This window comes from Dipteris shenzhenensis, chromosome 8 (genome assembly GCF_047967505.1).
Source record: "Dipteris shenzhenensis isolate YYH24624 ecotype China chromosome 8, Dip_SZ_1.0, whole genome shotgun sequence".
Classification (NCBI taxonomy): Eukaryota; Viridiplantae; Streptophyta; class Polypodiopsida; order Gleicheniales; family Dipteridaceae; genus Dipteris; species Dipteris shenzhenensis.
Genome location: NC_141603.1, coordinates 51,336,806 through 51,360,105, shown reverse-complemented (window position 1 = coordinate 51,360,105; position 23,300 = coordinate 51,336,806). Strand labels below are relative to the sequence as shown.

The window sequence follows — 23,300 nt, the reverse complement described above, 5'->3', positions numbered from 1 at the left end:
ACCGAAATGGCCTGAGAGGAGTCAACTCCCTCATAGAAAACCTGAGGTCCTGTAAGAGAAAGCCAAGCCACCGAGCCCCAAGTCATAAAAAGTGGAGAATGGGAAAAGTGACTGAAAATCCTGGCTATACCCATCCAAATCAATCTCGCCTGTTTGCAATCCCATAAGCAATGCTGAATAGACTCCGAAGCAGAAAGGCAACAAGGGCAAGTAGGGTCGGCTCCGAATCTGGACCTCCAAAGGTTCACTGCAATCCCTCCATGGATAGAAAGCCAAAAGAAGATAGTGATCTTTCTATTCCTGTGGGATTTCCAGAGCCTCCTCCAGAAGTACCTCTGCTGATCCGCAGTAATACCAAAAGTCTCCCAATGAGGAACTCTGGAGGGTCTCCAACCTCTACTACTGAGCTGAAATCTCCTGGCATTACTGACCGTGTAACGAAAGAAGGGGATGCTCTTCTCTCGATGCCCTGCGTCAATCCACTCCCACTCTCCGGGGTCCCACTGTAAAAGAAAAGGAAAACAAATCATGAGCAAGGGCTGCCACATGGAGTCCAATGTTCCATATAGCAGTCAAATTTGCAAGGTGGTCTGAATCAATCAAAGTCACCTACTGAAAATTGAAAGACCAAATACATTGGTACCATGAACCATAACAACCAGGCATTATACTGTACAGTGGACATACGTTGGGACATGAAGCATCCAATTATGCTCAGGGGCTGAGCATCAATTGTGCCTTCCTTTGTGTCCAAGGAATTTAAGGTTACTCATTCCAGATGGAATACTCACCGATTGAGTATGTTCCTACAGCTCTAGAACATTACCTGTTCACTAGTTATATTGAGCACCGCTCAAGTGACTCATGCTCAGTCCTGTTCATCAAAACTTGGGTTAGATTTGAGAGGCATCTCAATTAGTGGTTGAATCAGTTGTGTTGCCATGACTGGAACTGAGGTTACACCATATCAAACAAATCAATAAATTAAAATCAGCACTCCATCTATGAGCTTCATTACAAGGAAACTCCCAAAGAAGCCAAGGACTTTGAGGGGCCTGGAATTTAAGCTTTTGTATGCTATCTAGTATCTACCAGTAAAAAGATGAAAAGGAAGTCTGCCTACTGGTCAAGCAAGTCATACCATAAGCTAGGCTAGGCAAGAAGTGGCCTTTTTAAGGCAGTTCTTATTGCAGCTCCAACCTCCTCTGGAAAGTCCTCTTGGGCATGGTGACCTACCTGTATTCACAAAACAAGCCTTATGTGCCAATTTAGCAAGCATATATAATGCGAATTGGCAAAGTCTTCAATCCCATAGTAGAAAGAGTTGAGAATATATTTATGTAGAAATCAGAATGTTCAAGACAATGAGCTTGGGAAACATTTGTGCATTATGGGATGCTACTGAAATTCCTACAGTGAAAAACATACCTACAGGAAAACAAACAAGACAAAAAAGCTTCAACCCTTCCTTGAAAATTACATTATGAAATGTTTTGGTAAGAAAGCAAACGAGATAAAACAGCTTCATCATTGCCTTGAACATTACCTCAAAAAACCAAGGGGACATCTCAGAATTTTGTATAGATATATTAACCAAAACCGCCTCACTAGAGCATTTGTCATGTAAGATGCCTCATTAAAGTCAGAAAAAAAAATCAGTGAATGAAGGAGTTAGAAGCAAGCGAAACATCAACAAAGCATGTAAATTTATCCTCGTTAAAGCGACTAAAGATGTAAAGGAAATAGCCACCCATTAATATGTGTGTATGTTATCAAAATGAAATAATGGCTGCTCCTCCCCGCTCCCTTGCTGCCCCCTCTCCTTCAGCCCCTCCCTCAGTCCCCTCCCTCGCCCTCAACCCCTCCCCCTCCCTCTCCCTCAGCCTCTCCCTTCCTCCCCCTCCTCTCCCTCTCAACCCGACCCCTCCCCTCTCAGCCCACTACCCCTTCCCCTCCTCTCCCTCTCAGCCCCCGCCCCCTCCCCTCTCAGCCCACTCCCCCTTCCCTGCTCCCCTGCTCCCTCTACCCCGCTCCCCTCACCCCCGTCTCTACCCTTCTCCCCGCCTCTACCCTCCCCCTCCCTTCCCCCCACCTCTACACCCCTCTCCTTTACCCGCTGCCTACCCCCGCCTCTACCCCCCCGCCTCTACCTCCCTCTCCTCTACCCCCTTCTATCCTCTCCCACTCAGCTGCCCCCTCCCCTCTCAGCCCGCTCTCCCTTCCTTGCTCCCCCGCTCCTTCCCCCCGCTCCTGCCTCACCCACACTCTACCCCGTTCCCTACCCCCCGCATTCTTTTTCCTTCATCCTGTCTCCCCCCTCTTCCTTCTCCCGCAGCATTTTTTGGAGCGGACGGAGCCTCAAAAGTGTCCAAGTCAGCCTCCTCACCTCGATTGGCGATGGATATTCCGTCAACCTATCCTACTCCACCTCCACTGGCCGTGAAAACTATTACTTTTTCTAAAGACAAGTTGCAGTAGCTCAAGAAGAACGTAGAGATCAAATGCTCTACCACATTGCTTGCACGCATATTCGGATCTCACCCTTCCAGATCCCGAGCCAGAGACTGGATGCTTGCGGCTCTCCCCTAGACCTCACTCCACGATTGTTAGATGTTCGTCTTCTGAGACGAGGTTTTTTCCAGGTTGTTTTTTACACTCCAGAGGCTATGAGCACAGTGCTCAAAGCTGAGTTTTTACACTTGGGACACAAGAAGATCTTTGACGCCTTTGATATTGGTTTCGACCCAATGGATGCAGATAAGGAAATCTTTTCACTCTTCATCAGATTTTTCGGGCTTCCCCAGGTTTACCATCAACTTCTTTCTATTATTGGGGAGCATTTCGGCGTGATTGCTGAGATCCCACCCCTCCTTGGGTTGCCATTGACTGCAGCAGAGGAAACCAAGGCTGATGGGGTACCTAGAGTTAGGATCCTCTGTAAGGATCCCAACCTCACGATGGACCATGTTATGATCTACCACCCGGATGGTTCCTTTTTTCGCCAGAGAGTAGAGATTACAGGTAGGCAGGACCAGTGTAGGATATGAGGAAGAAAAGGCCCAAGAAGCCCTCTGGTACAGCTACCGTCCCACGGCCTCGATAGGGGGGTGATATAGGTCCAGCACCTACTCCTCGGCCTCGACAGGGGGTGATACAGGTCCAGCACCTGCTCCTCGACCTCCACATGGCGGTCCTCCTCAGGATGGTGGTATAGCTCCTACTCGCCAAAGTGCTCCTCCACAAAGTGCTCCTTTGATACCGCCACCTTCTATCTCAGGTGCCTCATGAGCTTCTATCTCAGGGGCACCCGACGCATACCAGTGGGTTTCGGTTCATGTGCAGATTCCTCCTTCAGTTTATGATGATACACTACTGGACTCTGCTTCACCTCGGGCTGTCCCTCCAGTCTCACCTCACACAGTCCGAGACGCTTCAGCTTCGACCTCCTCCTCGGTTGCAGCTTCTCCCCTAGAACCAACGATGCTAGACACTCTCCTCGAGGCAGTAGAGGTCTCCGCGGCCGGGCACACACACAGGATCGAGAGCAGTCCTCACTTCCTCCCTTGGACAGGGGGAAGGGGATGGTTTACACTATTGATCCTCTTCCCTCAGAAGGGATCCTTCGCACTCCGGTGTTTGGCCTGATTCATAGGAACTCATTTTCAGCTTTGGCAAATGCTTCAGATTTCCCAAAGAAGTAGTTTGTGCCCTCTACTTTTAGTGAGCTAGTGATTGGGTTTCCTGTTGACAGGGCTTCTTCGTCTGGTGGCAGGGTTCTTTCCCTTGTTGATTTTTCGCTCCTCGAGCATGTGGTCTTTCCCTGTTGAGGGGTTTGTTTCCGCCACAAGGTCGGGTAAGGTGTTCAACTCTATATCCTCCCGTCGATGAGGATTATTAGTTGGAACATGCAGGGCCTAGGTGGCATCCCACATCGCCGCCACAAACAGCTGATCCGCGATCAGCTTCATCCAGGTGTTACTGGGGGTTCCATTGATATCTTATTTATTCAGGAGCAAAAACTCGATTCTAGAGATTGTGCCAAGTCAAGCAAGTTACTTTCTGGCCATACATTTTGGTCGCCTGTCTTGGGCACTAGGGGGGGCACTTCTATTTCAGTTTCGCAGTCGGTTCTCCCCTTAGTTGTTGGACACCGAGTCATTATTCCCTCTAGGGCTCAGTGGATTATTCTCTTGATTGCCGGGGGTAAGGTTGGTTTCCTTAACCTGTATGCCTTCAACATTAGAGGGAAATGTGTCATTATATGGAAGGATTTGCTCTCCTGGGCCCCCATTGCAGATTCATGGGTGATTGGAGGTGACTTTAACATGGTTGACTTACCGTCACACAGAAAAGGGGGTAGAGAAGGAGGACTTCACTATTTGGAGAGAGCAGCTTGGGATGCCTTTCTTTTTCACTACTGTGGCAGAAAGAAAGAAAGAAAGAAACTTTATTAAAGTCTTCGGAAGACCGATGGGTGTGAAAATCCTGACATAACGAGAGCTGTGGTAGTGGAGCTACTAAACGAGCGTCCATACCAATGCAAAATGCAAAAAATGCAAAAATGTAGAATGGCAGTACTAAGTCCTAAGTCCTAAGTACAACATAGTCATGTCAATGGTCGTCACGGGCCTCTGGTGTATCAGTCCACCCATGTCCATGCTGAAACTATCGTGACTGTGGCATGAAAGAGTGGGACTGAGTCCAGAAACTGGACGATGGCTGAGTGAGAAACGGAGATGACAGTGGAATGGATGAGGCAATCCCAACGCGGTGTGGGAGGGTGGGCTGACTGAGAGGGAGAGGGGAGAGTGAAGCATAATGCGACACAGTGTACGACACCTCCGAAGTAGAGGTCATAAGCTGTGCGAGAGCTGTAACAGGAGAAGAGGGAAAGGAAACAACAACCGGCGCCATGGGCATGAGTATGTCACTGATCGTAGATGTAGATGGAGCTGAGACTGGAACTAGAGCTGGGCTTGAAGCGGGGACTGAAGTCGAGGTAGAGACAGAGATAGAGGGAGTTGAGGTTGGAGCTGAAAACGAAATTGACACTGTAGCGGGAGTTGAGGTTGAGGTTGAGGTAGAGATAGAGGCTGAAGAAGCTGAGGCGGGTCATACCTTTGCCTTGTTGCTACCCCGAGTCCACTTCGGTTGTAACGTGTGTTCACATCCTCCAAATTCAATTGTGTCGTTTGCTTTTTTTTTTTGTTGTTATTTTCGTCTTTCTTGGCTTTGTCCCTCATTTCTCTTGGGGTGCGGGTGCAAATCTTAGTGTTAGTGTTCAACCGGGAGCGGGAGCACCAGTTCCCCTCCCATAAAGGGAGGCACGTCGCGAGTGCGAGGTGGTGGAGAGGTAGGGCGGAAGCCTGAAGTGGAGAGGCAGCCAAGGTGGAGAAGGAGGAGAGGCTAAGATGGCAATGATATATATATATATTTTTTATAAAGGTGGTTGTGGCTTCTCTCTTTTTTTTTTTTTGGGAAGTTCCCAGAAAGAGAGAGAGAGAGAGAAAAAAAAAACGTGGCGAGGGGAGCAGAGAAGGAGGGGGCCGTGGATGAGCGGAAAAGAAAAGAAGGGAGGGAGGTGGCTGAGTGAGGGGGTAGCGGGGAGCGAGGAGTGGCTAAGAGGAGCGAGGGGCTGAGCGGGGGGTAGTGCAGAGCGAGGGGTGGTTGAGGGGAGTGAGGGGTTAGCGAGGAGCGAGGGGCTGAGAGCTACGAGGGAGAGCTAAGCGGGAGAGCGTGAGCGTAGAGGCACCGAGGGAGCGTGAGCGAGGGAGCTAAGCGTGAGCGAGGGGACCGAGCGTGAGCAAGGGGCTGAGCAAGGGAGCATGAGCGTGAGTGAGGGGCTGAGCGTGAGCGTGAGTGAGGGGCTGAGCGTGAGCGAGAGCGAGGGGCTGAGCAAGGGAGTGAGCGAGGGAGCTGAGCGTGAGTGAGCGAGAGAGATAGCAGTAGCAGTGTGGGCAGAGAGGCAGAGGCTAGGCGGAGCAGGAGCAGCGATAGACTACGGCAGCAACAGTAGTGTCCAGCGGGAGCAACGATGGAGGCTATGGGAGCAGCGATGGAGCAGCTACAGGAGGCTACGAGCAGGCTACGGGAGGCTATGGGAGAGAGAGAGAGAGCATTAGGTGCTGACCATGTGGATGTACCTTTCTTATTCAGCCACAATCCTTTCTGTTCTCTTGGTCGAACAGGAGGCAGCGGATGCCTATTCATGCACGCATTGACAGATTCTATGTAGATGATTGGGCACTAGATAGAGGTGGATCGGTATGCATTGCTGCTGGGGTTTCCACTTCAAACCACTTTCCTGTTGTGCTGGCTATCTCAGAGCCTCACTTCAGTGGCTGGTCTAACAGCATCAGGATTCCAGATGCCTTGTACACAGAGGAGGACCTTACAGAGGTAGCCCTGTAGATATGGGTTTTTCATGTCCAGGGTGGCCAGCCATATCCATCACATATAGCTGCTACCCTTTCTGGTATTAGCGACTTCTACCACTTAGTTGCTTATACCAGGAGACGAGATATTCTCAGACGTGAGATTGGTGTTCACCAGCAATTGGCAGCTTTACAGAGGGAAGAGCACAAACGGCCTTCAGATGCTTGGGTTCAAGAGCGTCTTGCTGCAGCAAGGCCTCATCAGCAGATATTGCTTGATCAGAGAGCTGAGTATGCCTTTCATGCACAGAAGTCCTTCTGGGTTTAGATGGGTGGCAGAGTCAATAAATTCTTTTTCTCTACTCTTGGCCCTAGACATAGTAGAGAGAGTGTATCCCAGCTTATTGACTCACATGGGGTTTTACAGACAGATCCGGATGATGTCATGCGCATAGCTTCAGATTTTTATGCCGCCCCTCTTACTGCAGATCCTAACACAAGGGATAGAGAGGATGCTAGACAGGTTATTTGGTAGAGCATCCCTTTGTTGGTGAAACCAGATATGCATGTTTTACTTGATGCACCTTTCACCAACACAGAGTTCAGGACTCCACTTTAAGGCCTTCACAAGGGCAAGTGCCCAGGTTCGGATGGCCTCACCCCTTCTTTTTTCATTGCATTTTGGGATATGATTGGAGACTACATTACTTCAGCCCTGCAGGGCATTTGGGAGTCTGGCGAGATGCCCGGGTCACTCACAGAGGATCTCATCCACCTTATCCTGAAACGAGGTTGCAGAAATTTAGTGTCCCAGTGGAGGCCTATCACACTTCTAGGGACATGTTACAAGATTCTGGCCAAAGCAATCAGCATCCGATTGCAGCCCCTTCTCCCAGCTTTTATTCAGGACACTCAGACGAGATTTATGCATGGCAGAAGCATTTTTTATAACATTTTCTCTTTTTGGAAAGCTTTAGAGTGGGCCATGCAGAGAGCGGCCAGAATCTAGCCATTCTACTCTTGGATTTTGAGAAAGCTTATGACTGAGTAGATTGTGGTTTTTTGGAAGGCACCCTTCTATGTTTTGGCTTTACTGATTCTTGGATCAAAGGTATTTCCTCTTTGTATAGATCAGCCCACAGCCAGGTACTTATTGGTGGGGTAAGGGGTGAGAGATTTCAGATTTCCAGATCAGTCCGTCAGGGATGCCCCCTTGCTCCTTTTTTTTTTTTGTTCGTGGCTAAAGCTATGAGTATCTATGTTAGATTTCAAGCTAACATCTTTTGGCTCAGACTTCCCATCAGAAGGGAAGAGGAGCTACTTGACAGTGAGTTGGCTGATGACACAGCAGTTTACTTGGATGCCACACCACAGACGCTCACTTCTTTCAGGACACAATTGGATTTATTTTGCTTGGCGGTGGGGGCGCAGATAAATTGGCATAAATCCAATGGCTTTTGGATCAGTGATGAGGACACTCCAGTTTGGGGGCTTGACATAGGATTCACTTGGGTTTAGAGGGGTGTGCCAGTCAGGTATTTGGGCTGCCAGGTCGGCTTGGATATTTCTTCCACGCAGCAGTTTGCTCCCGTGTTGGAGAGCATCAGGAGGAGCCCCCTTTTTGGAGCTCAGCCAAGTTTTTGGATCTCGACTCTAGAGTTGTGGTGGTCAACCAGGTCCTCTTAGCTACTGGTTTATTTGTTCTTGCTGGTGCCATTTTAGGGATTGCATCACTCAGCTCAGGAGACCGATCAGAAATTTTCTTTGGAGTGGGCTTGATGGCATAGCAAATATGTTAGCCAAGGTAGCTTGAGAGACCCTCATCCTCCCTACACAGGAAGGGGATCTCAATATTATTGATCCAGACTTACAGTGCAGAGCTTTACTCTGCAAGATGGTGGTGTGGGGACTTATGCCAGGGTAGGAGCCGTGGAAGGCCTTTTTTATTAGCAGCATACAGACGTGCCAGGGCAGGAGCTGTGAAAGGCCTTCAGGAGGAGACTGGATGAGTAGTATTAGGTGGATTTTCACCACAGTACACCTCAGATCACCTTCGTCCCCTCTCATGGTTGCCATACTGAAAGCATGGGCCAGTTTCAGGAGCACTCTTCGGAGGATTCCCCCTTCCTCTCGTGAAGAGATTGATAGGCAACCAATCATGTGGAATGACAGTATATTGAATGATCATGGCAGACCACTTGGTGCCTCACTCTACATGCAGTGGTCCAGGTGGGAGAGGGGATCCGCCTCATCATTGGGGTCATGGAAAGCTTTCCGAAGGCTTCCAGAGGAGACCAAATCTAAGTTGACAAGACATCTCAGAGGGAGTGCAGGGAGGATCTTGCAGATTGAGGCAGCGCTTCCAACGGATTGGGTAGACACAGATGATATGCCACTCACTTGCTCCACTTGGGCAGGTACTTTTACAAGAGGCAGTGTTCCTCTTCAGGCTTTGGCCTTTCGAGATGCACATGAGGATGCTTTGGTTTTTAGTGTATGATATGCCACTCACTTGCTCCACTTGGGCAGGTACTTTTACAAGAGGCAGTGTTCCTCTTCAGGCTTTGACCTTTCGAGATGCACATGAGGATGCTTTGGTTTTTAGTGTGCATGACGGTGGCAGATTGCTCAAGTCCATAGAGGACATCTTGCTTGAGTCTGCTTTTCAGCCTATCAGGGTTGTAGGTCTTTTGCTGCAAGGATCAGATTTAGAGTGGTTTCTCAACCCAGACCCCCGGCTTCTCTCCACTGGATCTTGGAGGCTTTGGCTCCACAGGGGAGTTCCCATTAGGTATTTGCAATGGGACCCTGGAGAGTGGGAGTGGATTGACGCACGGCATCCAGAAAAGAGCATCCCCTTCTTTCGTTACACGGTCAGTAATGCCAGGAGATTCTAGCTCAGTAGAAGAGGTTAGAGACCTTCTAGAGTTCCTCATTGGGAGACATTTAATATCACTACGGGTTTGCAGAGGTGCTTCTGGAAGAGACTCTGGAAATCCCACAGGAATGGAAAGATCACTCTTTTCTTTTGGCTTTCTATCCATGGTGGGATTGCAGTGAACCTTTGGAGATCTAGGTTTGGAGCCAACTACTTGCCCTCATTGCCTCTCTCCTTTGGAGACTATTCAGCATTGCTTATGGGATTGCAGACAAGCGAGGATGATTTGGATGGGGGTAGCCAAGATTTTCAGTCACTTTGTGCACTCCCCATTCTTTATGACATGGGGCTCAATGGCTTGGCTTTCTCTTACAGGGCCTCAGGTATTCTATGAGAGACTTGACTCCTCTCGGGCCATTTCAATTCGACATCATCAGGTTGAATCCTGATCTTTGGATGTAATACCACACCTTCCTTTTGCAGCTGTACATGCCTCTGTGGATACCTCTTGGGAGATTCTAGCGAGCATAGCAGCCTGGCATATCTGGAGAGCCAGATGCACAAAGGCATTGGAGGGAACTCAGGTTCATCCCTCACACACATTGTCTAGTATCTGGATAGACACCATACCTACCTTGATGGCCGTATGGACGAGTATGCAGGGAGACTCCCGTGTAGCATCAGCTAGGAGGGCTTCTTTCTTCAGGGAATGGAAGGATTCTCCTTTCTTCTTTGAGACTCCTACACGGTTGAGGTGGCACTTTCAGCCTCGGGCTTGGTTGTTTTCCACCTCACTTTGAGGGGGTTTATTTAACCTCATGATTGATTTCATGATGTATTCTGCTTTGAGCTTGCTCTCGCGAGTTTTTTCTCTTACTTGATAGAAGTCTCTTTCTTGGAAAAAAAATTAAAAAATGAAATAATGTTTCTATTAAACATAATAGTAATATGAAGCTACAAGATGAACTAGCAAGACCTTCATCATTGGCCAAGTTGACCTTTTCCCTATTAGGGAAAGTCAATTACAAAGCAGAAATTGTAAAATTTACAAACAAAAGTTTGAATAAATCTTTCATACCCTACATGATATTCTAAAACATCTTTTATGAAGATACTTGAATATAAGTAATTCAAGGTAAGATATCATTCACTCCATTCTAAGACCAAAAGAAGGGAAGTATGCTCTGTCAAAAAACAGGACTGCATCCAAAATCCAAGGGAGTCTTGGGAGATTAAAATATTAAGCTTCACTCAATGGCTTTTGCACTCAAGTAGCTTTGAAGGAAGGGGGGTGAGCTTGGAAAGTTCTGGCCCAAGTATAGATTGGTCTTGCTCGAGCCCTATGATAAAAAGGGATGGGCTAATGACCCAACCTACAATTTCTGAATAAAGTATCCCAAAATGATTGGCTGCTATTCTGAAAGCTTGGGGCAGCTTCATAAACACTCTTCGCAGAGTTCCACCCACCTCTCGTGAAGAAATTCACAAGCAGCCAGTCATGTGGCATGGCTCGATTTTGGATGACCATGGCAAGCCACTTGGAGTGTCACATTATATGCAGTGGTCTAGATGGGAGAGGGGACCTGCTTCTACGGTAGGCGCTTGGTAGGCCTTTAGGAGACTTCCAGAGGATTAGAGACTTTTAGCAGTTGGGCACCTCAGAGGGAGTGCAGTCAGGATACATCAGATAGAGGCAGCCATTCCGCCAAAGTGGATTGACACAGATGACATGCCGATCACACAGTCCACTTGGTGGGGTGCGTTCTCAGGGACGGGCATTCCCTTACAGATTATTGCCCCGCAGGATGCACATGAGGATACCCTAGTTTTTTATGTTCAGTCGGGAGGCAGACTTACTAAATCTTCTGATGATATTATTTTGGAGGTTCGCTTTCAACTTGTCAGGATTGCAGGTTTTGTGGAGTGGGGCAAGGACTCACAGTGGTATCTTGACCCTGATCCTCTTCTCCTTGCGCTAGTTATATGTTGGTTCCCCTATTAGGTTCTTGCAGTGGGACCCAGGGGAGTGGGAATGGATTGATGAGGGGCACCGAGAGAAGAGCTTCCCCTTCTTTCGCTATACAGGTAGAAATGCCATGAGATTTCAGCTCAGCAGTAGAGGTTAGAGGCCTCCAGAGCGCCTCATTGGGATAGTTTTCAGATTTCCACAGTTATGCAGAAAAACATTTGGTGTAGGCTCTGGAAATCCCCCAGGAATAGAAAGACCACTCACTTTCTATTCATCGAGGGATTACAGTGAATCTCTGCAGATCCATGTTCGGGGCTGACCCTACTTGTCCTCGTTGTCATATTGCAGTTGAAATAGTACAGCATTTCCTTTGGGAGTGCAGACAGACGAGGACGATCTGGAAAGGTGTTGCTAGGATTTTTAGTATATTTCATACAGCACCTTTCTATATGACCTGGGGTTCAGTGGCTTGGCTATCTCTTACTTGCCCTGTTTTTCGAAGGACATGATCCAGATCCCATTGTATGGCGACACTCAGTGGAGTCTTGTTCCCTCTAGGATGTTCCCTTCACTCCTTTCAGAGCTGCTTTCAGTAGACACATCCTGGGAGATTCTGGCTACCATTGCAGCTTGGCATAGTTGGAGAGCCAACTGTACAGAGGCGATGGAGGGTATTCAGGTTCACCCTTCTCAAGTTATGGCCGATATTTGGTCTAACACAGTACACACTCTAATGGCAACATGGGTGAGCATGCAGGGATCCTCCAAAGTAGTTACTGCCAGGAGAGTTACTTTTTTCAGAGTTTGGAGAGGATCTCCTTTCTTCTCTAAGTCTCCCTTAGAGTTGAGGTGGCATTTTCAGCCTCCGCCTTGGTTTTTATTAGCTCATTTTGAGCTGTTTTTCTCCTCATGCATTGCATGATGTACTCCCGCACTTGAGCTTGCTCTCACAGTTTTCATTCATACTTAATGAAGTAATTTTCTTGAAAAAAAAAAAGTAAATAAATTTAAAAGGAAACCCAATTTGGAGTGCTTAAGGCCCTCGCTCCAATTCAAAGAAGAGCTCCTCCCACAACACTTTCCTAGAGAATACCATCCTTCCGAGCAAAGGAGGGCACAGCAAGGGGACAAGTCAGATTTAGGGATTTGCTTTATGACAAAGTTAAATTTGACTCGAACGTCCATGATAAAACTAATTGGCTAGTCTTTACACACATCATGTCTCCAATTTGGGACATGCTAGCTAAAGGCCTCACAATTGCAACCAAGCAAGGAAGGGATCATGGTCTTGGCAAGGATGGCCTTGGACTCATGATGTCGTTTTAGTTGAGAAATTGTATGGCTTCTGTAATACACTTTGCCTTCCCCAAAGTAGTTTGCCATGGAATCATGCAATCTAGATGGGAGAATCACAAAGAGATTGTTTGAAGCAAAAGTTAGTCTTCAAATATCAGTATCTTCTTATGGATGGTCTCTAGAAACAGTATTGCAACTACTGAGTTAAAGAGTCAAAATTCAAGAACATTCTACCCCACTGACCTAGGCATCCCAATGTTATTGAAGACATTGACTATTACCTATGGGATTGTAGAAAGGTGACCAGAATCTGAAGCTGGTTCAGCAGCACTTCAAAGACTTCTATTAAGTATGACGAAAACCCATGAGAGCAAGCTCAATGCGGAGATACAACATGTAGTGCATGAAATAAAGCCTCACGATGGCTCCAAAAAGCTCCTCAAAAAGAGGTAGAAAAAATCCACAGTTGAGGCTGAAAATGCCATCTCAACCTTGTAGAGGACTACGAGAAAAAGAGGGAGCCTCTCCATTCCCTCTGGAAAGTAATACTCCTAGCAGAGTCAACTTGGGAGGACCCCTACATGCTCATCCAAGTGGCCATCAACGTATGTATAGTAGCTGTCCAAATACTGGCCAAAGTATGAGAGGGGTGGACCTAGGAATGGTCCAAGGCCTCTCTGCATTTGGCTCTCCAGATACGCCACCCTGAAATGCTCACCAAAATCTACCAAGAGGAATCCACAAAAGCATGCACCGCTCTGAAGGGTGAGGCCGGAATATTATCCAAAGAGCTTGACTCAACTAAGTATCGCCGAATCTAGAAAGCCGAAGAAGAGTCCTGCCTCTCATAACATACCCAAGGACCTAAAAGGGAAAGGCAAGCAACTGAACCCAAGTCATGAAGAAAAAAGTGGTTGGAAAATGTACTGAAGATCTAGCAATCCCTTTCCAGATAATCCTCGCATGTCTGCAATTCCATAAGCAATGCTAAACTGATTCCACCGCAGAGTGGCAAGGAGGACATGTAGAGTTTTCCCCAGAACTGGATCTCCACAGGTTAACTGCAATCCCACCATGAATATAAAGCCAAAATATTAGAGTGACTTTGCTCTTCCCGCGGGAATTCCAAAGTGTCTCATTGATGCTGATCGTTGCTGACGCTAACCCTACCCTCCCGTTGTCGTTGACTATCTGCCCTCTCATCATTGCCCTTTTTTCCTCTCATCACTACCCGTTTGCCCTCCCATCGTTGATCATCGTTGATCCCGTCTACCCTCCTGTCTTCTCCTCCTCGTCGGCTAATCCCCCATCGTTGATCCCGTAACTCCTTTTGTCTGTAGTACAACCGCCTACCTCTCAACCCCCGCCTAACCTCTCAGCCACCGCCTAGCCTCTTAGCACTCCACCTAGTAGTTTGACACAGCAACTCCAGTAGCAACTAATTAACCTTGAACAGGGCTGAGACCCCTTGCCCAGCTTGGGGGTTCGTTAGCTTGGGGTCTTGCTGATATAGCCAGCATGGAGTGGCCTAGCCTCTCCTCGAAATCCAAATCCCCCCCCCCCTCTCTACACAAGTGACGACTCCAACTAATCGAATACAGTACTCCACAATTGCAGCTAAGACGCCTTCCCCATATGCACATACATATTATAAAGGAGGTTTAAATCGGCCTATCATTTGTCACCATGAGCAGATCTTTTATTTATAGTAGGAACTTCGTGACTTAAAAATGCAATTGGCAGCTGTAATAGCTAAACTCCAGGTTTTCGAAGGGCCTGGCAAGCAAGCAATCATAGATGAAGTTGTGAAGGCATGTAAGGCTTCCCTACCCACTCCTCAACTAGTCTCCACAGTTAAAGATTTCATTCACACTAAAGTACAAACAATCAAGAAGGAAGTAAGTGTGGAAGTTGAGACAAAGGAAAATAAAGCTGACATTGAAGAAGAGATTAAGGAGCATGAAGCCAGATGTGAAAATGCATTGAAGATTTGCATAGGAGGATACACTGAAAACTGGTACAAGGACTCTTTTAGTGAAACTTTCGCATAGGTCAAAGCAGTCATGCCCAACATTATTAATCTTGTGCCTTGAAAGCAAAGTTTGATTGAAGTTTCCAAACGCCTCATTTTCAAACATTTCCAAATGTTTGGTAACCCAATCAAACATGTTTGGTAGTAACTATGCTCGTCATTGATCCAAAAGCCATTGTATTTTTTCAATTAATGTGTGCACCAACTGCAGTACAAAACAAATCCAAGGCTGCCTTGAAAGAAATGAGTGTCTCAGGAGTGGCATCCAAAAAAACAACAGTGTCATCCACCAACTCATAGTCTAAGAGTTCCTCATTATGTCTCAGGGAAGCTTCAGCCCAAAAAATATCAACCTGTGATTTACGAAAAATGCTCATAGCTTTAGCCACAAATAGAAAAAGAAACGGGGCAAGAGGGCATCCTTGATGGATTGGTCTAGAAATCTGAAATCTCTCTCCCATTATTCCTCTGCTAAGCACCTAGCTGGCTGATTTATATAGAGAGGAGACCCTCTAATCCATACATTTGACAATCCAAAACGATGAAGGTGCCCTCCAGGAAATCCCAATCTACCCTGTCATAAGCTTTTCAAACTCCCTATCACTAAATTGGAAGCTAAGTAGGGCATCAAGGAAATTTGAAAAAGGGGCAAAGAATTTTGAGATAACAGATTTTGGATAGCTGCATTCTTTTGTGGGCACCAAACCATTGCAACAGACTTATGATAGCTTTTTCAATCAGACAAAGTATGCTAAAGGCTTGCCAGAAAATTCCACATGCAAGGCAACAAATCAATTTCTACTTGATGAGGCAGATGTGGATGCCACTTTTTATAGGCAATTAGCGGGCAGGTTGATTTATCTTATGACCACTAGGCCTAACATTTCAAATGCAGTGACTTTTATCAATCAATATATGGCACAATCTAAGACCAACCATTGGCACATGGGGAAAAGAATCCTCAAGTAAATCAAAGGTACTACACATTTCAGGATTTTTTAATGGGTGGTCCAAAAGACTATAACTGCAAGGGTTTTGTGACAATAATTGGAAAGTAGAAGCGACACCAGCTCTAAAAGTATTGCATAGGTGAGCAACAAACAAAACAATGTTGCTTTTTCTTCCCCTGAGGTTAAGTACATGCAATATATGTGGGAGTATGTGAAGCAATCGGCTAAGGTTACTTGGTGACCTTGGCATAGCACACTATTGGCTGTGACAATCAATCATGCATTGTTTTGGCCAAGACTCCTGTGGATCAACCCAAGATTGAGCACATTGATATCGGATACCACTTCATCCATGCAAAGGTGGAAATCAACAGGTCTAGATGATCTATTGTTCTACCAAGGCTTTACCAAAGGAGAAATTTTGCCTGTAAAGGCACCTTGTTGGTAGACAAGATAGATTGTTTCCTCAAACAACAACTGATGATGCATGATGCAATTTCTAAGAATCCAGTCAAAATCCTATGACCAATTTCCAATATGGGGAGAATTATTGGGCTATTGCCCCCATGGATTGGATAATACCCTCATGGGTTGTAATATCAAGTCTACACTAGCTTATGATATGTGTAACCCATGTATAGCGTTTTCTACAATTTGTGGAGCCCAAATCTAAAACTTAAATCCAATTCAATCAAGGAATCTAGGGTCCCCCATAGGTTGGTGTAATAATCATTTTTTTCAACGTACATGTGGCACTATGGCAAGTGTCACTCTAGGACTTTATCTTAGTCTAAGGCCTAGGGCTTATAGTTTTCTACAAATCCCTCTCTTCCTTTGTAGTTAGAAGTGTCTGCAATTCATTTCAGCTTTCTCCAAAGTTGTGTGTTCTTTCCGCTCTTACAAACTTCACAGTGGGAAATGGGGCAATATGGGAATGACAGCAAGAAAATGAAAGCAGATCAAAATTGAGGACAGCAAGCACATGCAATCCAAGACACTTCCATAAACGCAAATCAGTCAGCCAATGTTGAACAAAGCAATTATGTGTTAGCACATCTCTTCATAGTAGAGACGATATGCCTTTGGATAAGCAGCAAGCCCGTTGTGATGAGCAGCCAGTTCATAACCAGTATGTGCTCAAGATGGTGATATGTATTTGCAGCAACAAGCTATGGCAGATGCCCTTTCAAATGATTGTTCTATGTGGTCATTGGATGAGCACCATGTAATGCACATGATGCATGTTTGGGACTGCCAAAAAAACAGCCCACTCGTGAACAGCTGTAAGTTTTTCAGGTCTGTGATCATCATGATGATGAAATCCTGGAAAGCTTTTGATGAAGTCTGATAGTATTTAAGAACTCTTATACAAGGCCCCCACTCCTCCCCCTTTCAACCTTTTCTTTCTTAAGGACTCTCTATGAGGTGGAGCCATCTTGGCTCATCGATTTTCTGTCAGAGAAGATGGCTGCAACATCAGGGAAAAGCCATAGGAATCTTAAATGGCCCAACATGCAAATATCAATATGTAAGCACAAACCAAGAAAGGGGAAAAAGGGACGAGGGATAGGGGCCACGTTGTCTCCTATGGATTTGTGGGCTACATAAAGTAGCATGTATAGGGCGTAATTTTCGACCCACAAGCAAAGAAGTAGAAGTGTACCTACCTCATTGAAGGAGTATGCTTTTTTATGGTTATAGAGCTGCATTGGACAAGTGTTATGCCCGTTTTCTGGCATAAACAAAAAGTTTATCCATCATGTTAATAAGTTGCTTAATATTGTGCTGAACAATCTATACTCGAATGACAATCTATGTTACATATCCAGAGATTGCTAGAACCCATCATGCATTTTTTCTTGTCAATTTTACAATCTCAAGAGCCTAACAGTGTAATGCTTGCCACAAAAAGAAACAAGATGAATTTCATTCATATGGCCTACCTAGATAGAAGAAGAAGAAGAAGAGAAGTAGAAGTAGAAGTAGAAGTTATTAACGTCCACGGGGGACCAAAAATGACCCATGGGACCATCTCAATACAATGTAAAGAAAGTCTCCTCAAAATGACCCATGGGACCATCTCAATATAGGAGTTCCTGACGACATGTAAAAAGACGGGTGACAAAAGATCCCAACATTGCCGGAGAGGCAATAGAGAGAACTGATGTCAACTGAGCGGAGTCCTCCAGTATCTACTGGTAGTCCTCCCTGATATGTGCATATCGAGGGAACTGTAAAGCTACATGTGCCTCCATCTCAACTGACTACAAGTCGCAAAGAGTACAAAATCTGGCATGTCTGGGCTGATGCATCCAAGCTCCCCTCTCGATAGCAAGCGTATGAGATCTAGTGTGAAACTTGGGGCTATATTTCTGCAATAGAGAAGGGGAATAGGTGTGCTAATGTAGGGCTGAGCAGAGGCCTCCATGGACATGTATGTAGACCAACATGAAGGGTTTATGTTGTCTTGATAATACTCCAGCTTTGTTCTCTTTTCATTGTTAACCAGTGGGTCAGCAAAGTGCTCAGTAGGGACATTTGAAATTCTTGCATGGTCACCTTTTCAGGTGGCATGGTCAAGTATGCATCTACTTTCCATCGGCTGAACCATTTCCTTATGTCTGTTGCCCACCCTGTACAAATGATCTTACTTTGTGGTTCTTTTGAAGCTTTGTGCTGGCAGTCCATGCTCTGTAAGGTAGTCTATCTGGTGGCATTTGCTGCACCTCTAGCAAATATTGCATAACTTTGATCAATGCATGAAATTCGATCGGCCTCCTACCTGTTTCCAATAGACGCACTGAGTATGGGGTAGTGGGTTTGACACCAAGGTGCCTGCATAGAAATTCTTTCTGCATTTTTTCAATCTCATTCCATGTAGATGCTGAAATATTGCCTCCCCATACTTCCACTCCATATAACACTGTCTGCACTACATATGCATCAAACAATACATTTCGAATTTTCCAATTCCTGGTGTCAGTGTGCCTGCAGTCATTCTCAAACTGGTAGTATTTCCCCCAACCAGTATCCAACCTTCTGTGTATGCATTGCCACCATCTATGATCCGCCGGGATGTCAATCTCCAAATACTTGAAGGCACTGACAAATTCAATAATCTGTCCATCAAAAGTGATCTCAGGAGGATGCTCGGGCTGATTGGTATATATTGCCATCATCTTTGTTTTTCCTACATTCACTTGTAGCCCACTTTCACTGCAAAAAGTCTTGAGCACCTTTAGTAGTTTGGGCATAGAGTCCGGGTTGTATGCAAAGAGAACCACATCATCTACGTATAGTAACAGTAGCACTGTCCATAATCCCAGTTGCGGTCCTTGCAACCCTTCTTTCGCTACAAACTCATTGATGAGTTCTTCCAGTTGATCAATGCATATGCCAAACAGGGTGGGTAATAAAGGGCAGCCTTGTTTCACTCCCATATTGCTCTCAAAAACATCTAACATGCCCTGTGATTGCTTGAGTCGGCATAGTACTTTCTCATAGATCCGAGAAATGCCTACTCTTAAGGCCAAGGGGACTCCTATTTCTTGCATTCTTTTCCATAATCCTCCTCTCGGGACTGTGTCAAATGCTTTCTTGAGATCGACAAAGCAACAGAATAGAGTACGTCCTCTTAGTCTACTCTCATCCATGAGAACTCTCAATGTAATGAGGTGATCTGCTGTCCTGTGTTCCTTGCGAAAGCCTGCTTGTCCAGTGGCCCGTTTCTGGGCTTCTTCTGCCCATGAGCTCAAGCACTGTACTGAAGAGAGAGAGAGAGAGAGAGAGAGAGAGAGAGAGAGAGAGAGGAGGGGGGGGGAGAGGGCAGGCCAAAGAAGACGGAGTCAGTGAATGCATGCATTGAAAGCCCCTTACAACAGCCTATGAATAATTTACTGAAGCACACATGGACCAATCACCTTAAAATAAAAAGAAATGCTAAAAAATACCTATTTTTCCTTTCTTATCACACATCTTCACTAAGGCCTTCCTATGGGCAGGCGAAAAGACTACATACAGCAGCATAAAAGGGCATTTAGAAACTATGAGGTACCTATTGTTGCATTTAGCATATTTGAAAGAAAATTACAAGTTTGTATCCAGCTCTGTGCTTAAGCACGGCTTTCTGTAGATGCATCATACCTCAGGAAGTTGCACGAGATGCAGATTAGCCGAGCTTGTGAATTCTGCCACACCTGTGAAATCCAACCATCTGTCTTTCAGGCCCCAAATGATAGAGGCCCGCTTTTTCCAGTCATCATTTGACAGAGTTTTCCTCAACATGCCAATCGATTCCTGTGAAATCACCCAAAGCCGATTATTTAGAGACAAATCCATGACAAAAGTGTCACGCCCTCGTCTAAATATGATACGTGTTACTCAATTTGGTATTTGTCTCAAAACTGTATTATGACGAAAGACATAAGTGCTCGTATCTCTCCAATCAAGTATGTTATACATGGGGAAACTTGATTTGATTTTTAGCTTACAACCTGAGTGAGGATGCCCCTTGTCAGAGTTTTTTACTTTTAAGTGGGGGGGTTTGTGGCGAGGAGGGCACCAGAGTCAGTGACAGGGGGAGCAAGCCAAGAATGCTGTGACAAGCATGCAACCATAACTGCTTGAGGCAACTATCTCAGTGACAGTGCAGCAGAGATATAGTACAAAAAATTCACCTACTATCTTTGAACCTACTGATAATGTTGGTAAAGCCTTCAATTTGACATTAGAAGCAGATGTACTGCTCCATAGCTTAACATTACAAACCTAGAAAGGCCTCTGTTGAGAAAAACCCTCTAAATCACAGGTTTTTAATGTATTAGTAGCTTTGAGGGATGGTTCAATTAACATCAAGCTTCTTGCATCCACTGTCTTTCAGTGCACTCATAGATTTGAGGGATGTTTCTATTTAGAACGTCAAAGCTTCTTGCATCCACTGTTACATAATAAAAAAGAACAAACACGAGAGCCATACAAAGGTTAAATATGCAGGGTTCCTGAGAAACATATAGTGAGTCTAAATTTAAGCTTGTCCCCTATTGAGTATTGATTACCTTAGAAACCCAGAAATATGCTAAAAGTCTAGAAAATCATACCTGTGGCAGAGGCTTCTAAGCACGAAGACCACTGCTTAAGGAATGATTTTCCCACCCTCTTATCAAGAGAAATAACTGTGCTAGTATCTTCACTCAAACAAATGCAAAGGGGAACTTGGAGATCATAGCAAGGGAAAACTGTCCTAGATTTTTCATGGGAACATATGCTAAGGTAAATTGGAGATCAGAGCAAGTCCACTTTGTATGGGCAAGGGCATCCCCTACATAGAATGTCACCTGCATAATGGAATCCTTATGTTTCAAGAGAGGTTATATGCAGGATTACTGACTTGGATAATCACTATAACAACTGAGAATCTGGAAAATTATTATCCGACAGGGAAGAAAGGCTGAAAGAAAACTTATAACATTAACTCGATTTTACAAGCCTGAAATTCTTATCTGCTGTTTTGTGAGTACTGTTGCCCCATATGAAATGTATACATATAAACATCAACTGTTTGTATCGTTTCCAACAAAAGGACAACAATTACTGTCTTTCCAGGCTTGATCAATCACAGGCGATGGAAACAACAAAGGGTACATTGGTTTAAAAATAAAGCACCTTCAGCTCCTTTTTCAGTGATTTGCTGATGGCAGTGAGAGCAAACCCAGCAGACCCCGAAGTAAGGTAGGGCCTTCTGTAGACCATAGCATCTTCCTCATCTAGCATGTAAGGCCCACATTCATTTAGTGGTTTCTCACTGGCCCTGAGAGGATCCTGTACTTTGACATGTAGAATCGACACGAGTTTCAATCCCAAAGAACCATGCACTACCACAAAAATTATAGCAAACACTGATTAGATAGTCTATGCATCTGTCACAATATGCTTAAAATAATATTATGCTGTGATTCATAAACAAGTAGAACTCGTAGTGTTTGTCACCTGGGCAAATATTTCACCAAGTATGAAATTGGTAAAAATTGACAATGCCGACGGAAGCTTAGCATGCTGTCCTGTAACCTTCAAAAAGTAAACACATTGCACAATGAAAGGTCACAATTATGACTGGGAAAAGTATATATTGGAGGCCTAACCTAGCTGCGATGTTTCAAGCACTGGGTGATAGAAAACATAACTTCAAAATACTTGGAAGTATTTTAGTGGGAAGACATGCCATGGTATGCTCAATCCCAGTTCCCTCTCTCAGCTTCCTAATGGCTCTTTCCACCCCCCTATCGCTTGTTTCTGCCCTTAATTGCCCCCCTTCTTCTAGCCTACACACCCCCCCCCCCTCCCATTGGGACCACTTGTCCTCCCTTTTTCTGTATTGTCCTTCCACCTCCTTCCTCCCCCTTATTCACCTCGGTCTTTAGGACTGCGGAACCCCTCTGGTTATCCCTCCCTTCCCCCAAAAAACCTTCCCTCTGGGCGGCTCCTGGACTGCTGGTCTTCCCCAGCTTCCCCTTTCCTTAAGCCTATGTCCTCTCTTGCCAAATGGGGGGAGAGGGGTTTAATTTTTCCTGGTTTTGTGAGGGGCTTTGTGCGGTGACCCTTGGTCTGGCAAGTGGGGCTCTCATAGAATCTCCTTTGACTTCCATTGCTCTTGAAACCCGTTCTCACCTCATTGGTTGAGAGCTCGTCAGTCAAGGAACTCTAGGACAAAGTAGTGATGGCACCACTGGTAAACAGGTTAGGGATTAGTTTCAAGCGACCCTTGTCCTCGGGGGAAGACACATCCAACACGTTACCATCTATGGACGAGGAGCCTTCCTCCTCTTCAGAGTCTTCTAGAATGTAACAATGTTGTGTGTTGATTGGTTGTATATCACACAATGTTTAGCGTATTAAGGAGAGGTGGTCGAGGGATCTTTCTAGAGAGTAGGTTATTGAAGTATCTGCTATTTTGGTGGATTTTGGGCGTGCCTACTTGTCTATAAAAGGTCACATTACCACCTTGGAAGTGCATGTCTAGATCTCTATTATAGTGCTTTGAAGTATTTGAAGTTAAAAGAGATACAGTTTGTTTGTAATGGCCACTATTTGTGAGATGGACATAGCAGAATATGGAGGTGATTTCTTTGCTTATTGTGATTTGTCATTCTGCTGCCTTCAAATCCAATACTCTCTTTTGTTCGTGCTAGTTTTTATGCCGTTGAGGTTTTTTTTCAAATGATTTTATTCTGAGTACGTCAAGATGTTTTCGAGCAATGAACTCATAGCTATAAAATGGTAGTCTCTTCCTTCCCCATTTCTCACAAGTGTTAGTAATACCTGCTAATGTTCCATGAGTAATCTTAGAGTTGACCTTCTCTAACTTAGTTCTCATCATAGATAATAGATTCCTCTATTTTTAGTTCATCTTCTCTAGCCATGTTGTTTGAACTGGTTAGTTTAGTAACCAGTTTGCAGAACAACAGCTCACTCTCTCTCTCTCTCTCTCTCTCTCTGAGTCTGTCTCTCTTTCTGTTCATTTCTCACAAATATTCTTATACCTCACTAAGAACCAACCATAGGACCCTTGTACCTCGGTCACTTGGTCTCATACTTTCCTGGTATACTTCATAGTCGAGGACAGATAGACAAGCACAGAACATTCCATGCCTTTTTCAAGAGTTTGGCCCCAAATCTTCCACAAAAGCACCACAACATCATGGTTTCCAATACATATTTTGGCAAATTCATGAAGATCCCTCTATCGACGGCCTTGACTCACTTTGGAGGATAGATTTTCAGAAGTCAAAGTAGGTGTCTCTAGCTA

General features: G+C 45.3%; 1 protein-coding gene across 3 annotated transcripts in view; it reads right to left on the bottom strand.

Annotated features, from left to right (window-relative positions):
- Positions 1–666: 666 nt before the first annotated feature.
- Positions 667–23,300, bottom strand: part of LOC147899642 (alpha/beta-Hydrolases superfamily protein) — a 107,961-nt gene continuing 85,327 nt past the window's right edge. For 2 of the 3 annotated variants that reach the window (XM_087378264.1, XM_087378266.1), the window contains exons 10-13: positions 21,485–21,562; positions 21,161–21,316; positions 19,643–19,795; positions 894–1,236 (exon numbers count right to left, since the gene is read on the bottom strand). In XM_087378264.1, the coding sequence (XP_087234390.1) occupies positions 1,153–1,236; positions 19,643–19,795; positions 21,161–21,316; positions 21,485–21,562 (471 nt within the window). In that variant the 3' untranslated portion in view covers positions 894–1,152. The other variant, XM_087378265.1, reaches the window with a different exon arrangement.